The sequence below is a fragment of the Eretmochelys imbricata genome, chromosome 20 (genome assembly GCF_965152235.1).
Source record: "Eretmochelys imbricata isolate rEreImb1 chromosome 20, rEreImb1.hap1, whole genome shotgun sequence".
Classification (NCBI taxonomy): Eukaryota; Metazoa; Chordata; order Testudines; family Cheloniidae; genus Eretmochelys; species Eretmochelys imbricata.
The window spans coordinates 4,798,793-4,815,913 of record NC_135591.1 but is presented as its reverse complement, the minus strand read 5'-3'; the positions used below and the strand labels follow the sequence as shown (position 1 = coordinate 4,815,913).

At 47.3% G+C, this 17,121-nt stretch overlaps 1 protein-coding gene across 1 annotated transcript; it reads left to right on the top strand.

The window, feature by feature from the left end:
• The first annotated feature begins 1,304 nt into the window (after positions 1–1,304).
• LOC144277591 (aquaporin-2-like) lies at positions 1,305–14,272 on the top strand. The gene is made up of 4 exons (XM_077838482.1): positions 1,305–1,667; positions 10,780–10,944; positions 12,037–12,117; positions 14,057–14,272. Exons 1-4 carry the CDS (start codon positions 1,305–1,307, stop codon positions 14,270–14,272), a joined length of 825 nt encoding a protein of 274 aa, XP_077694608.1.
• Positions 14,273–17,121: the final 2,849 nt, after the last annotated feature.

Here is a 17,121-nt window from a genome sequence, read left to right as displayed (position 1 = left end):
CAGGACAATAGTTGCTCTTTCAGACTCCAGCTTCTTTCTGGTTTTACAGATGCATCTTTGCAAGATGAGCTCTGCCAATGCAGCTCAGTCCCAATCCGGAGGCCCCGGTGCTGTGCCAATCCTGAGCTATTCCACGTCTCTGCCAGTGCACCGCAGGCCTGACCCACAGTCCCCAGGCCCCTTGCTGTTCCAGAACTCCGGATGCACCACAATCCTGACCCACACGTCTCCCCTATGCAAACCTACTATTCCAGTCCTGGACTCTCATATGCACAGTTTTGCCAATGCACCTCAACCCTCACCCGCAGCAGCCCCAGTCCAGGGCCCCCATCCAATTCTGCCACTGCAAAAGAGACTTGCTGGCATCACTGTATCCGTCCAGTTCTGGGTCTTTCCTTGGCAGACACCAGCAACCACGTCAAATTGATTGGTGGTTTATGGATACATACACAAATGCCCATTATGGACAAGGCTACAGCCCACCAGCCAGATTCCGTTTGTGTTCTAACACAGGCTTTGAAAAAGCTAGAGGTTGTGTGCAGCAATGGGCCGGAGCCACAAAGAGCAGCTCGAGCGCCGTGTTCAAACCTTCTCAAACTTCTGGGGCTTGGGGACCCAGGATTTCTAGCTCGGCCCAGTAAAAAACATATGGGCTAGTCCTGCCAAACTTCAGATGGACATGGTGAGGAGCAAGAAAGAAAGAAAGCAAAAGCAATTAGATAGATAGTCAGACAGATAGCTGTGTATGGGGATAGATAGATAGACAGACAGAGTGGGTACATGGGATAGGTAGATAGATAGATAGATAGATAGACAGACAGACCTGGATCCAAACTTCAAAGTTTGAGGAAGTTCAAGATTGAGACAAGCTGTTCAGACCCATCTCTAGTTCCCCCAAAACACCACTTCCTTATTTTCCCATCCCCGCTGAAAAGGCCAGCGGAGGCGAAGAGAGGGGAGAAAGGAATGACTGACACAGGAAGAGGGACCGTAGTAAAAGGAAAGGAATAACGCAGCTCAGCTTTGTGTTTTATGGCATCTCTCGAAGCTAATTTATGAGCACCTGAAATGGGCACATGCCACATTCGCAGGTTAATAGAAGGGGCAGGGTCTGAAGCCAGATACAGCTGGAAAAAAAGCATCACGTTTCCAAAGACCCTGACCCCACCTCCTGCAGCAGCAGATCCCTGGATTTGCTGCACACAGACATATATAGATAGATATCTCGCACACCAGCACCTTTGCAGGCAGCAGCCGCAGCAGCAGCAATCAGGCAGCTGTTAGGGTCGTTCCTGGCAAACCCCATGATGTGGGAGCTCCGTTCCGTAGCCTTCACCCGGGCTGTCTTTGCTGAGTTTCTGGCCACGCTGCTCTTCATCTTCTTTGGCCTGGGCTCTGCCCTCAGCTGGCCTTTGGCCCCCCCAGACGTCTTGCAGATCTCGCTGGCTTTCGGCTTGGCCATCGCCACACTGGTCCAGGCCCTGGGGCACATCAGCGGGGCGCACATCAACCCAGCAGTGACAGTGGCGTGCCTGGTGGGCTCTCACATCTCCTTCCTCAGAGCTGTCTTCTACATGGCGGCGCAGCTTCTGGGGGCAGTCGCCGGGGCAGCTCTCCTGTACGAGCTCACCCCACCGAACATCCGGGGACACTTGGCCGCCAACAGGGTAAGGATTCCACCAGGGCAGGAGCTCTCAGGGGGACAGGAGTGATGGATGGGTAGGGCTTTTGGGGAAACGAAGGCAAGTCAAGCGAGGTCACGTATAGCTGGGAATAGAACCCTGGAGTCCTGCCTCCCAGACCCACCTTGCTCTGACCTGCCTCCCTCCTTCTGCTGGGAATGAACCCAGGTGTCCTGACACCCAGTACTGCGTTCCAACTATTAAACCGTGCTTCCTTCTAGATGTGGGAATAGAACTTGGAGGTCCTGGCTCCCAATTCCCCCCACTCTAAGCATTCCCCAGTGCGGCCTATGAGACCAACCAACAGGAGTCAGGAAATTCACAGCCAAGCTGCCATTTTGACATAAGAGATGTTGCAGAGTTCCTGGCTCTGCCATGCTTAACCCTTCTCTGGGAGCATATTCCACCACCTCTACAATATCCTTGTTGGTGTGGGACTATGTAGTCTGTCTCCTTGCCACGTTAGGTCTTGCCAGTATTTCCAGGATGCTGGTTCCACTCCAGGCACCCGGGCATCAGAGCTGGTACGACGGGTTTTTTTAAATACAATCGCTGCTTCTCATCAGATAATGCCACTCAATGCTTTACTTTCAAAGGCTGGTAGCGGACCCACCTGGTTAATCACAAGTCCCGGTAGAGACCCCTGCCCTGGCAGTGCCACCTCGAGGCCTCACCTGCCCTGGTCTGTAGCAAGTTAGAAGGATTTGACTCTGGTTTCGTACACTGTGCAACATCAAATTGCAGGGAGACATTTAACGCTCTGACTTACAGGCAGAAAAACAAGGGAACTTGGGGAGTTGTACCTAGAAACCCCAGCTGATGCCCTGTCATTAACACACCGGCTCCGGATTCTCCACTGCCTTGCATTTTGTGCCATCATTGACACCTAGGAAAAGGGTGGGGTAGGGAGGTTAAGCAGCTACAAAATCAGAACATGAGCATTATGAATCCACTTTGCAAGGTGTAAATGACACCAGGTTGCAAGCCAGTGGAGAATCTGGTCCCATGCTGACCTAGGAAGACAAGAAAAGCATCTATAACAGCACTGCCAAGTCTCATAATTTGATCGCGAGTCTTGAGCGATTTGGTGTCTTTCTTAAATCCCCAGCTCCTGGAGTCATATGATTTTGAGACAGGCAGTTTTTATTTTTAAAACTTGTAAGTTTTCAGCCTTGATGGCTGCAAAGAAAAGTTTGAAAATGACCCTAGGGTATCCTAAAAGTTCAAAAACTAAAAGGCTACAAAAAAGAACCCCAAATATATTAATAGTTTTAAATCTCATGATTTTTGGAGGCCTGACTTGTGTCTTTTAATGCTTGGGGTTGGTAATACTGCTGTTAACTCCAGCATTCTCATTATGTGGGCTCTCCTTTACCATGCCCCTAATAACAAAAACATTATGGGTCAGGTTCTCGGTTATGTAAACTAGCCTGATATCTCTGGACCAGATTCTCATCCAAATCATCCAAAGCACAGGACTTGGTGGTGACAGGGGACTTCAACTACCCAGACATCTGTTGGGAAAATAACACAGCTGGGCATAGATTTTCCAACAAGTTCTTGGACTGTATTGGAGACAATTTTTTTATTTCAGAAGGTAGAGAAAGCCACTAGGGAAGAGGCTCTTCTAGATTTGAGTTTGGCAAATGGGGAACAACTGGTTGAGAATTTGAAAGTGGAAGGCAGCTTGGGTGAAAGTGTTCATGCAGTGGCAGAGTTCATGCTTCTAAGGAATGGGAGGAGGGAAAAGAGCAGAATAAAGATAATGGATTTCAAGAAGGCAGATTTAAGCAAACGGTTGATGGGTAAGATCCCTTGGGAAGCAAGTCTAAGGGGAAAAACAGCTCAAGAGAGTTGGCAGTTTTTCAAAGAGACATTACTAAGGGCACAAAAGCAAACTATCCCACTGCACAGGAAGGATAGGAAGTATGGCAAGAGACCACCCTGGCTTAACCAGGAGATCTTCAATGATCTGAAACTCAAACAAGTATCCTACAAAAAGTGGAAATTAGGTCAAATTTTGAAGGATGAATATAAACAAATAACACAAGTATGTAGGGACAAAATTAGAAAGTCCAAGGCACGAAACTAAATCAAACTAGCTAGAGACATAAAGGGTAACAAGAAAACATTCTACAAATACATTAGAAGCAAGAGGAAGACCAAGGACAGAGTAAACCCGTTACTCAATGGGAGCTGGGGGGACAACAACAGAAAATGTGGAAATGGCAGAAGTGCTAAATGACTTTTTTGTTTCAGTTTTCACCAAAAAGTTTAGTAGTAATTGGACATCTAACATAGTGAACGCCAGTGAAAATGAGGTTGGCTCAGAGGCTAAAATAGGGAAAGAACAAGTTAAAAATTAGACAAATTTTCAAGTCACCAGGATGAAGCACATCCTAGCATTCTCAAGGAGCTGACTGAGGAGAGAGATCTGAGCCATTAGCGATTATCTTCTAAAAGTCGTGGCAGACTGGTACGATTCCAGAGGATTGGAAAAGGGCAAATATAGTGCCCATCTAAGGACAACCCAGGGAATTACACACCAGTCAGCTTAACCTCAGTACCCAGAAAGATAATGGAGCAAATAATTAAGCAATCGATGTGCAGACACTTAGAAAATAAGAAGGTGATAAGTAACAGTCAGCATGGATTTGTCAAGAACAAATCATGTCAAACCAACCTACCTGCTTTCTTTGACAGGATAACAAGCCTTGTGGATGTGGGGAAGCAGTCGCTGTGGTATATCTTGATTTTGAAAGGCTTTTGATAGTGTCTGGCATACCCTTCTCATAAACAAACTAGGGAAATACAATCTAGATGGAGCTACTATAAGGTGGGTGCAAAACTGGTTGGAAAACTGTTCCCAGAGAGTAATCAGTGGTTCACAATCAAGCTGGAAGGGCATATCAAGTGGCATCATGCAAAAGTTAGTTCTGTGTCTGGTTCTGTTCAATATCTTCATCAGTGATTTAGATAATGGCATAGAGAGTACACTTATAAAGTTTGTGGACGATAACAAGCTGAGAGAGGTTGCAAGTGCTTTGGAGAATAGAATTAAAAGTCAAAATGATCTGGACAAACTGGAGAAATGGTCTGAAGCAGGGATCGGTAACCTTTAGCATGCGGCCCGTCAGGGTAAGCTCCTTGCGGGCTGGGATGGTTTGTTTACCTGCCACTTATCATAGAATCATAGAATATTCTGGGACCTAGTCCAACCCGCTGCTCAAAGCAGGACCAATCCCAACTAAATTATCCCAGCCAGGGCTTTGTCAAGCCTGCCTTAAAAACTTCAAAGGAAGGAGATTCCACCACCTCCCTAGGTAATGCATTCCAGTGCTTCACCACCCTCCTAGTGAAAAAGTTTTTCCTAATAGCCAATCTAAACCTCCCCCACTGCACCTTGAGACCATTACTCCTCGTTCTGTCATCTGCTACCACTGAGAACAGTCTAGAGCCATCCTCTTTGGAACCCCCTTTCAGGTAGCTGAAAGCAGCTATCAAATCCCCCCTCATTCTTCTCTTCTGCAGACTAAATAATCCCAGTTCCCTCAGCCACTCCTCATATGACATGTGCTCCAGCCCCCTAATCATTTTTGTTGCCCTCCGCTGGACATTTTCCAATTTTTTCACATCCTTCTTGTAGTGTGGGGCCCAAAACTGGACACAGTACTCCAGATGAGGCCTCACCAATGTTGAATAGAGGGGAACGATCACGTCCCTCGATCTGCTGGCAATGCCCCTACTTATACATCCCAAAATGCCATTGGCCTTCTTGGCAATAACGGCACACTGTTGACTCATATCCAGCTTCTCAGCCACTATAACCCCTAGGTCCTTTTCCGCAGAACTGCTGCCTAGCCATTCAGTCCCTAGTCTGTAGCAGTGCATGGGATTCTTCCGTCCTAAGTGCAGGACCCTGCACTTGTCCTTCTTGAATCTCATCAGATTTCTTTTGGCCCAATCCTCTAATTTGTCTAGGTCCCTCTGTATCCTATCCCTACCCTCCAGCGTATCTACCTCTCCTCCCAGTTTAGTGTCATCTGCAAACTTGTTGAGGGTGCAATCTATGCCATCCTCCAGATCATTAATGAAGATATTGAACAAAACCAGCCCCAGGACCAATCTTTGGGGCACTCCGCTTGATACCAGCTGCCAACTAGACATGGACCCATTGATTACTACCTGTTGAGCCCAACAATCTAGCCAGCTTTCTATCCACCTTATAGTCCATTCATCTAGCCCATACTTCTTTAACTTGCTGGCAAGAATACTGTGGGAGACTTCCACGGGTTCGGCCGATCGCGGCTTTCACTGGCCGCGGTTCGCCATTCCAGGCCAATGGGGGCCGCAGGAAACGGCGTGGGCCGAGGGATATAAATAGGATGAAATTCAATAAGGCCAAATGCAAAGTACTCCACTTAGGAAGGAACAATCAGTTGCACACCTACAAACTGGGAAATGACTGCCTAGGAAGGAGTACTGCGGAAAGGGATCGATCGGGGGGTCAAAGTGGATCACAAGCTAAATATGAAACAACAGTGTAATACTGTTGCCAAAAAGCAAACTTCATTCTGGGCTGTATTAGCAGGAGTGTTGTAAGCAAGACACAAGAAGTAATTCTTCTGCTCTACTCCAGGCTGATTAGAGCTCAGCGGGAGTATTGTGTCCAGTTCTGGGCGCCACATTTAAGAAAAGAGATGGACAAATGGGACAAAGTCCAGAGAAGAGCAACCAAAATGATTAAAGATCTAGAAAACATGACCTATGATGGAGACCACAGTTCAAGTACCTGTTCTGTCACCGATTTCCTGTGTGATAATAGACAAATCACATAGCCACTCTGCGCCTCAGTTTCCCCATAGGTAAAGGGGGATAATAGCACACCTCTGCCTTACAGGGGAACTGTGAGGATAAATACCTTAAAGACTTTGGATAGTACAATAATGGAGGGACATACAAGTACCTTAAATAGATAGTAGCCTATGTACAAGTCTTTAAATCGTGATTTGAGGACTTCAGTAACTCAGCCAGAGGTTCGGGGTCTATTACAGCAGTGGGTGGGCGAGGTTCTGTGGCCTGCGATGTGCAGGATTCATACTAGATGATCATGATGGTCCCTTCTGACCTTAAAGTCTATACAGGTGTGAATGATTACTCAAAGGCAAGGACAAGTAGCATCAGGCCCTGTATTTTTCAAGTGATCTAGCAATTTGAATCAAATCCAGGTCAGGACCGACAGAAAGCTAACAGCATCTCTCAGCTGTTGTCACGCGTAGGAATAGCGTACTATCCCTTTAAATAGTTCGTGTGCCCTCTGGTAGCGCTCACCGTGTTTATGCGATGAAATCAGCCAGAGCAGCAAGGATGCATAGAGCTAGGCTTTGCACATCTGAAAGGACCACAGTACTGAGCTCCCTTCCAGGTCAGTGAGCAAGGTAGGAGAAGCCTACACAGTCCCGCTGCTCCTTGCATGTACCTGTCCTGGGCACAGACAGATGCCTGCCGTTCCAGAGCTCTATCACTCTCCCCTCAGGATGCAACATGCCTGTGACATATAGAGCTCCTCACGCTACACAGGGAGGTGAAAGGATCAGCTCTGGTTTGTAAATAACACAGTATTGCCAGGCCCAAATGCTCACAAATCATGAGTCATGCGCACCAAAAATCCTGAGATTGGCTTTAAAATCATGAAATTACGTCAAAATACTAGATTTGCTGCTCTTTTTATTTGGCCTCTGCTTTTTGAGCCTTTGGGATGAACTGGGGTCACATTTTGAAGCTAGAAACTTACTTTTTCATGAAGAACAAAGGCTGAAATCATCACTTGATTCCAGGAGCTGGGGCTTTAAGGAAAACAATAATTATCATGAGACTCATGACAAACTCATGAGAGTCGGCAACGCTGGACTAAAAGGCTGAAGAGGGGGGCTAGCTTCTCTTCACAGGCCTTGTCTACACCCAAAAGTTCACTGCTTTAACTGAACCGACATAGCGAAAACAGTGCAACCTGCCCCAGTGTGAATGCAGTTATGCCAATATAAAAATCCTCATATCTGTATGACTCATTCTTGTAAGGGAGGAGGAATAAGGTATGCTGGAATAAAGCACTTTTAGACCTGTAGAACTGCCTCGACAGTAGGAGCTGTACCAGTATGACTAGGAATCACATTCCCGAAATGACTGCACAAAGTCTGCACTGCAATCAGAGGTGTGATTTAATTTGCCGCACTTGTAGATAGACATCCCTAGTCTGGATATAGCTTGTGCCCCTAACAATAGCAGAGAACCCAGCTCACCAGATTTTGCAAAGGGACTGCTCAGTGCAACAAAAACCAGTCGACTCACAGGACCACAGGCAGGAAACTTGTTTCTTTGTTTTTAACTGCATCACAACAGAAGAGGGGGATGGGGAAAACTTCCCATGGACTAAACAGAAAGTAAGGGAGGAGTGGATCAGGGCTCCAACCCAGAGTACTGGGAGTAACCTAGTTAACCCTTTGATGACCACTTTACTACATCACTGCGATTGCTATTCTAGTGACTAGATCAAAGCTAGCTCAGCTGGGTCTGTGGTCACACCTCCGACAGCAGTCTGTAATCCAGGCTTCAGTAACGCCCGTGTAAATCTGGAGTTATGCAATCCCTGGCTTTATACCAGTGTAATGGAGATCAGAATGTAGGCCTTAACCTTCCTGGCCGGCAAAGAGGTGATACAGTGAGGGGGAAAAAAACTGCAGGTGGAATTTCTGGTTCTGTCTAAACCATCTAGATTTCAGTATTTAACAGTGCATGGCTCAGGCTCCAGCAGCGTAGCTGGACCATAGATAAGATCTCAGCCAACCCCAGAGCACCACTCGCACTGCAAATTGGTCAATTCACCAGCAACGTCCCGTGGTACCGTCACTTACATTGGATTAAGGAAACACGAGCCGCCATTTATATTGCAAAACGTACACTGGAGATGTTATCTCGAAGTGTGGTCAGATTAGGTTTAGTGCAATTGCTGAGCAGAGAAGTGACTGCTTGGAAAGGCTGACCTGGACACTGGTACGTGCTAGGTGCATACTGTGCGTGCGTGTGCACGAGAGAGAGAGAGAGAGAGCGCGCAAATCAGTGATTACCATTGTGAAAAATAAAACTCTCATTTCCCGACACTTGAACTTTTCAAAAACTGTCTCGGGTCACAAGTGACATGAATTTTGTGGGTCTCATTAGAGTCCTTGACGGCACACCTCCCAACTACTAGACATTTGGCAGGATCTCCTTAAAAGAGGCACAGCATGGGAATAGCACCGTACAAGAACAAGGAGACCGATACGGAAAGGCAGCAAACTCTTCAAAACCATGCACGGAAATACTCTTGCACACAATGCACAATGAGCCTGTGGAACTCATTGCCACAAGATAGTATTGAGACCAAAGAGTTTTGAAGGGCTCAAAAAAACCTAGGTGGAGCCCTGACTCCGATCCACTCTGGCAGTTCCTATGTTCCTTGCAAGTCAAGACGATATGTTGACAGAGATGGAAGGATCCAGACTAAGAGCACAAGTGAGGACTGAGATGCATTGACAAAGCTGGAGTGGAGGAAAGGCTGACAGAGCAGGGATTTTGCAGAGCAGGATACAAGGGCATCAGCTGGGCTGTGTGGGGACCTGAGACTGCAGGGGGTGATGCTGGTAAGACCAAGGTGCCTTGGCAGAGCTGTGGAGCAGCTTACACAGCCTGTACTTACTCTGCACCTTCTCCAAGCCTTCCAGATGGAGGGACCAGGCAGGGTTTAGCAGGGAGATTCATAGAGTCCAAGGCCAGAAGGGACCATTTGTGATCATCTAATCTGACCTTCTGGATAACATAGGCCAGAGACCTTCCCTCAAAATATTTAAATCCGTCTTGACTTAAAAATGGCAGTGATGGAGAATCCCCCACGATCCTCGGTACATGGTTCCAGTGGGTTCATTACTCTCACCATTAAAAATGCATGCCTTCTTTCCCATCTGAATGGGGCTAGCATCAACTTTCAAATCATGGATCGCGTTAGATCTTCCTCTGCTGGACGAAGAGCCCACGATTAAATATTTGCTCCCCGTGGAGATACTTGTAGACTGTGCAATCCAGTCCCCCCTTCACCTTCTCTTCGCAAGCTAAATAGATAGACTCAAAGCGCTCAGTCTCGATGTTTTCCAATCTTTTAATCATTCTCCTGGCTCTTCTCTGAACCCCTCAACATCCTTCTTGAATTGTGGGCGCCAGGGCTGGACACAGGATTCCAGCAGTGCTCCCGCCAATGCCAAATACAGAGGTAAAATAAACTCTCTACTCATAGGCACCAGCTTCCTCTAGGCCCAGGGGGTGCTTAACCCCGGCTCCGCCCCCACCCCCGCCACCACCCAACCCCTCCCCCCAAGCCCCCTGTCCTGCCTCTTCCCGCCCCCGCTCTGCCCCAAGCCCTGCCCCACCCAACCTTTCTCCCAAGTCCCCGCCTCTTCCTGCCCCTGCACAGTCTCTTCCCCACCTTTTCCAGCCCCCTCCCCCGAGCACACCCCATCCCCGCTCCTCCACTTCCTCCCAGAGCCCCCTGCATGCCGCGAAACAGCTGATTGTTGTGAGTCGGAGGCAGGGAGAGGAGTTGATCGGCAGGGTTGCTGGCGGCCGGGAGGTGCTGGGGGCAAAAGGGGGAAGCTGGCTGCCGGTGGGTGCTAATTTTTTCCCATGGGTGCTCCAGCCCTGTCTCTATGGCGCCTCTTCTACTCAAGATTCCCATGTCTGTGATTCCTAGGATAGCATTAGCCCTTTTTGGCCACAAATGTCACACGAGGAGCTCGGACACAGCTGATTCCCCACCATGACCCCCAAATCTTTTTCAGAGGCACTGCTTCCGAGGACAGAGCTCCCCTGCCCTGTAAGTCTGGCCTGCATGCTTTGCTCCCAGATGTCTTCATTTACATTCAGCCGTATTAAAACGCATATGGTTTTCTTTTGTGCCCAGTTCACCAAGTCATCTCGATGTCTCTGAGTCAGCGACCTGTTCCTCTTCCTAAAGCACCGGGGAAGGGCGCGCGCTCATTACTGAGAAGCTGCTTTCCTCTCGTTTCAGCTACACAACGACACGACTCCAGGCCAGGCTGTCACCGTCGAGCTGTTCCTCACCTTCCAGCTGGTCCTGTGCATTTTTGCTTCCACTGATGACCAGAGAAGCGATAATGTCGGCTCTCCGGCCTTGTCCATCGGCCTTTCTGTCGCCGTGGGTCACTTGCTGGGGGTGCGTCACAATGGCCTGGCTTTTGCATTTTAGAGCCATGACACAAGCATGCCCATGTCCCAGATAGTTTCACTAGGTGGGGTGCTCTACCAAGCAGAGGAAGAATGGTCCAGTGGCTAGGGTGTCAGCTTGGGATTTGTAAGAGCTGGTTTTGATTCCTTGCTCTGCAACAGCTTTCCTGTGTGACCTTAGGCAAGTCACTTAGCCTCTCTGTGCTTTCCCAAAGGGGAAGAGTAGCAATTCCCTGCCCTCAGGGGTGTTGTGAGGCTAAGTCAGTTAATGGTTGTGAGGTGCTGAGGTACGACAGTAATGGAGAACATTCTGTGTTTGCCCAGTCCCTAGCACAATGCGGTCATGTGCATGGCTCCAAAGCGCTATGGTAACACTACAAATAATAAATACCCAACATAGATCGCTCCAGCCCCAGACTCCCCAAACTAGCGATGCAGCAGAGACTAGTATGCAGATTCCCTCCATGGATCTTGAAGCCCTTTGCAAACATGAATGACCCCCTTTTGGATCTAGGTCAGTATCATCTCCATATTACAGGGGAGGTAACTGAGGAGACTTGCCCAACACCTGTGTAGCCGAGCAGGCAACAATTCTGTGCTTTACCCATTAGTCCGTGCTTTCCATAAGAGCTCCCAGAGCTGGAGGGAAATTCCCAGCTACTCAAGGCCCAGCCCCTTCCAGCAGGAGCAATGAGAGAATTTAGCTCATTTAACTAGCTATACGACTGGTTGGTGAAAGATGCCCGTCATTCTTTTCCTGCCTGGAGGACTAAATCATAGAATCATAGAATATCAGGGTTGGAAGGGACCTCAGGAGGTCATCTAGACTGACGCCCTGCTCAAAGCAGGACCAATCCCCAATTTTTGCCCCGATCCCTAAATGGCCCCCTCAAGGATTGAGCTCACAACCTTGGGTTTAGCAGGCCAATGCTCAAACCACTGAACTATCCCTCCCCCACAAGGCTTGCGCCAATGAACGAAGCATGCTAACAACAGGCTAAGGCGTTTAAAGATAGTCTTGTTGCTGAAAGAGTTTGGTGGTTAATAATAACCGTGCCCCTTTTTCACCCCCACCCCCCAGATCCACTACACCGGCTGCTCTATGAACCCCGCCAGATCTTTCGCCCCAGCTGTGATAGTAGGAGACTTCAGCGCCCATTGGGTAAGAATTCAGCCCCCCGCATTCCTCATAGCTGCAGATCTGGGTGCAGTTTTGGCAGGATGAGCTGCCGTGCATAGGGTTGCCAATTGTGGTTGGACGTATTCCTGGAAGTTTCATCACATGACGTAACCTTTAATGAAAGATAAATCTCTTATTCCAGGAGACCCAACTCTAGCCCAGGCACTGTGGTGTCGATATTTCTAGAACTCTCGAGAGTCAGCCTAGCTGCTGGCATTTTAACAGTGAGAAGGGTAATAATATTATCCAAACCAAGCTCTGGTTGCCACCTGGAAGAAAGATCTAGAGATTGGGAGCAATAGATACAGCAAACCATAGCCCGAAATTGCCTAACCAACTGGCTAAGTTGCAACAGGAAAAGGGTGTGTGGTTCGTTCTATGTGAGTTGGCAGTAGGCACAAAACCTACAGAGACTTTAACTCTAGTGATTTCCAACTAATCTTTCCCGATTCTAGTCTGAACCAGCATGGTTCAATTTTTCCATCAGATGTGGTCGGCATCTGTTTGGAATCCAAAGTTTGTGTTCAGTGAACCAGAAAAGGGGTAGAGGAAGAGACGCTTTGCTCATTCTTGGCAAGTTTTAGCAAAAGTTCTGTGAGTTTGATCGACTTCCTGGGTCAGAGGTCAGGCAACAGCCATCTTGAAAAATGTTTCTTTTGCATGTTGACCAGGAAAATGTGCCTGCCAAGAGCAGATTCAGAACTAGAGTCCTGGAACACATGGAAGCTGTGTTTTAGTTTTGCAGAACTGCATTGGTTCAGTCTGGGGTTTTGCATAAATCAAACCGAGTTTGGTGGTCACCTGAGTCTCATTTTACCCAAATCAGCAAGGTGATTAAGGTGACTAAATAAATAACACTGAAGTTATACTACTTAGCACTTATCTACTGATGCAATCTAATGAACATTCAAAGATCTCAAAGCACTTTATAAAGGTGGGTAATATCACTATCTCCATTCACCCAGATGGACAAACCAAGCCTCAGAGAGGGGAAGGGCCTTGCTTTAGATCAGAGAGGAATTTAATACTTGAACTGAGAAAAGAAAAGAAATCCTGCCTCCCTACTTTAACCACTAGACCATTTTCCCTTCCAGAACTGGGACCAGAACTCAGGAGTCCTGGTTCCCAGTCCCAGCCCTGATCTAACCACTGGTCCTCATTCCCCACAAAAGCTGGGAAGAAAACCCAAGAGTCACAATTCCCAATCTTCTATTCGCCCGGCTGAGCGCAGAACCAAAGAGGTTAAATGCTCAGTAGTGTGTTCGAACCACAAGCCTGCACCACTTTCCAAAGTTTTGGTTTCATCACAATCCCTAAACCAGGTTTGGGCAATGGCTGCACTAGAGTTTAAGACGACATAAATTATGTCACTCCAGTGGTGTGAATTAGCCACTCCCCTGAGCAACATAATTTATGCCAATTTAAGCACCACACTGTGAGAAGTTGGGGGTGGATTAATTAAGTCAATGGGAGAGCTCTTTCCCACCGGTTTAGAGCGGCTACACAGAGAGTTTACAGCAGACTTAGATTTAGTGTTGCAAAAGCTCATTGGTTTGATCTTGGTTCCACAAAACCAACCACTAAAAAAGCCAGGGTTGTTTTCAGATCCATTTTATCAGAACCACCAGCGCTTGGGGATGGTAGTTCGGAAAAAAGGGTCTGTTTTGGGTCCAAAAAGCAGTGGAGATCAAGATGAAGCAAATATAGATGGATGGATGTGTCCCACTGGGATGAAAAGGTTATGGCCATGGGCAAATTTTGAGCCCCGTTGGTTCCCAAATGCAGAGAGAACTCAAGCTTAGGTGGCTAGAAGACCAGACTCAGATCCATAAATATCTGCTGTTTATCTCAAGTTCCAGATAAATTTCTGAGTCCTGCAGCTGATTCGGGAGCCTTATTTTTTCTCTCTCCATCTGCCCAGGTCTTCTGGCTGGGGCCCTTGGCTGGTGCAGTGGTGGCCTCGCTGATCTACAATTATATTCTCTTCCCACACACAAAGACCCTATCAGAGAGGCTCGCCATCTTCAAAGGCCTTGAGCCTGAGGAGGACTGGGAAGAGCGCGACGTTCACCGGAGGCAGTCGATGGAGCTGCACTCCCCGCAGACTCTGCCAAGGGGGGTGACAGAGAAAGTCTAGCTAAGCCCCCATGGGCTTCAAAAGGAGCTAGCCATGTTCTCCGGCATCTCTTTTAGACCAGCACACGTTCGGACGAGTGACAAATGCACTTTCCCCACTTTCGCAGCAGAGTAAAGCGGCCAGAAGTTGCCCCAATGAGCCGTAAAAGGTTTGCTCCCATTGTTAGCTGTGCCCCATTCCCTGGGCAATTCACTTAACCTTCCCTATGCTCGCCAGCTTTCCACCTTTACGGTCCGTCAACAACCCCTTGCCTGAACCAAACACCGGCTCTGCCTACAGAACACACTGACCCCAGCGGCCTCAGGATGGCAACCCCAGGAGGCAGAACTCCTGGGCCCGATTCCTAGCTCTGCCACCAAATGTAATTTGGCACATCGCTTCTTTTCTCCATACCTCAGTTTCCCCATTTGTAGGAGGGTAATACTACTTCCCACCTCACTGAGCTCTCGTGATGGATTAATATTTGCTGAGCACTTGAAAGCGCTATATATTAGCGTTGTTTTTATTACTGTTGCCATTTAATGGAGCAGGGTGATTGCTACCTATTCTGGTCCGCTCCCCCAGTGTCTCACACTTCTCTCACTGCAATGGCTGCTTGGACCCAGACTGGAGTGTGTCCCATGTAACGAGCAGCAAGCGACTCATCATCCATCCTATCAGGAGAGCTTTGATAAACTTCATCTGGCTGGTTCCTCCGGTGTGCCAGCTCCCATGTTTCTACAGAGAACGACAGCCCCTCTGTATTCCCCAGAGCCATCTCCCGGCTTGTTCCCTAGACATTTGCCTCCAAGTCTAATTCACTGTATGCCCAAGCTCCTCCTTATTCTTGTATTAAATTGTCACAGGCATCCTTGTGGCTCTTAAATCCCACCCCAGAGGTGGCTGCATTTCCCCCGGCAGGTAAAGCCGCAGTGCCCTAACCTGTTCTGTGTCAGGACTAAAAATATGGCCCCCTGTGCCCTAAGCCTCTTCTTCCAATCAGAATAGTTTTAAAACAAAAACAAAAAACTTGCCCTGTCTCTCTGTAGATTGAACTAAAGTGATAGAGTTCACTGATTTAAAATGTGATTTGAGTCAGGTCCAAACAATATCATTTAAATCACCAATTTTCTTTTCTTTTTTAAAAATATTTCTTATTGTAGTTACTTTCCTAAGGAAAACGTAATTCTTACTGGCTGACAGAAGAGCCCAAGGAACTTACCCAAAACTTATCCTCGCAATCAGCTGGCATAAATAATGACTGCATATATTTATTCAGATTCTTCATTTTTACATTCCAGTACTAACCAATGTCAATGACTGTTCTCTTTCTGCTATAGACATTTTAACTTATTGTTCATTGTGATTGTGAGTAAAGCTAAAATGAAATGGAACGGAGCCATGAAAATGATTTTTTTAAATATATTTGAATATTTGTTGTATTAATTTCAAATAAAGCACTTTAAATTTGCATTTACATGTCAAATCAATAAAATAAGAGACTCGCATTTATATAGTAGTTCTTCCCAAAGTGCTTTACAAACTGGTTCCGCATTAGACCACATTCTGCTATCCTGACACAGACTAGTCATTTATGTCCTCAGAATGAGACCAGATGGTAGAAGTGGGTGGGTAATGATTACTCACCCACCACTGAAATGCAGCCACCTCTGGGGTGGAACGCAGCCCCCTTTCTATCACCAGCAACACCTTGTAGCTTTTTTATTTGTTTTGGATGGTAAGACCGGACATATTAACCTTTTATCAACCCAGTCCACATCATCTAACTGGGGACACAAAATAAAGATCCGTCCCTTACCAGAACTCCAGTGTGTCACATTTTTATTACCCGCTTGTGACAATCAAATCTGATCTCTGCTACACCTGTAGGCCAAATTCTCAGCAGGCATCAACTGACCTACAGCAGTCAATGGAGCTACAGCAGCTGACAGTCTGGCCAGTGACGTCAATGGATTCATGCTGATTTACGCCCTCTGGGGATCTGGCCCCTTGGCCCCAGTGGAGCTACACCAATTTACATCCGTTGAGAATCTAACCCTCTGACATCAAGGGAATGACACTGAATTACAACAACTGGGGTAATGGCTTATTTACTTTAACGTAAACCAATTTACACCAGCTGGGAAGCTGGTCCCATCCTCTCCAAGGTATTTAGGTGCCTAAGTCCCAAATGGGAGTTAGGTGCCTCAGTACCTCTGAGGAGCTGGGCAGCAGATCCTTCACTTCACTGGCGGGGCGGCAATTTACACCACTTCAGAATCCGGCTCCTTTGCTGCAATGGAGCTATACCAGTTTACACTAGCTGAGAATCTGCCCCGTTTACACCAGGGGAGTCGCTCCAGATTTACATTAATGTAACTCAGATCACACCTGGTGTCACAGGGATCAGATCTGCCTGAAGGAAACCCAGGACTAAGCCAAAGGAACCACACTTTGCAGCTGAGCTTCTGTTTATAAATAGTTTTAACAGGGGTCAATAAAAGAGAAGGCATTGTTTTAATAAGCTGTTAATCACTTACAATAGATTGCTGTAGAATCCAGCAGGTCTATGGGGTTGCTTATTACCAACTATAACATCTGCTCCTGAGGCACTTAGAAGCATGAATAATGGTATGTCTGTAACATGTATTATTAACCCTTTATAAACCATGTATCAATGGACCCTCAAAGCATGGCTGCCACATCAACAAGGAAAATGGAAATATTGCACGGGATAACCTCTTGCTCTCCCTGACTTGAGGTTTATCCTTTGAGTCCTGATGCTCCAGACCTCAGGCCCATTGTTTTATTGATGCCAGTGGAGAAGGGTGAAACGCTGGTACTATAGATATGCGAGATCCTATCATTTC

What these genes read in the sequence shown, in the direction of transcription:
- LOC144277591 (XM_077838482.1), top strand. Translation starts at nt 1,305, where the DNA reads ATGATGTGGGAGCTCCGTTCCGTAGCCTTCACCCGGGCTGTCTTTGCT. An exon ending in GACACTTGGCCGCCAACAGG is followed by an intron (nt 1,668 to 10,779) that starts GTAAGGATTCCA and finishes CTCTCGTTTCAG; the next exon opens with CTACACAACGACACGACTCC. An exon ending in CCGTGGGTCACTTGCTGGGG is followed by an intron (nt 10,945 to 12,036) that starts GTGCGTCACAAT and finishes CCCACCCCCCAG; the next exon opens with ATCCACTACACCGGCTGCTC.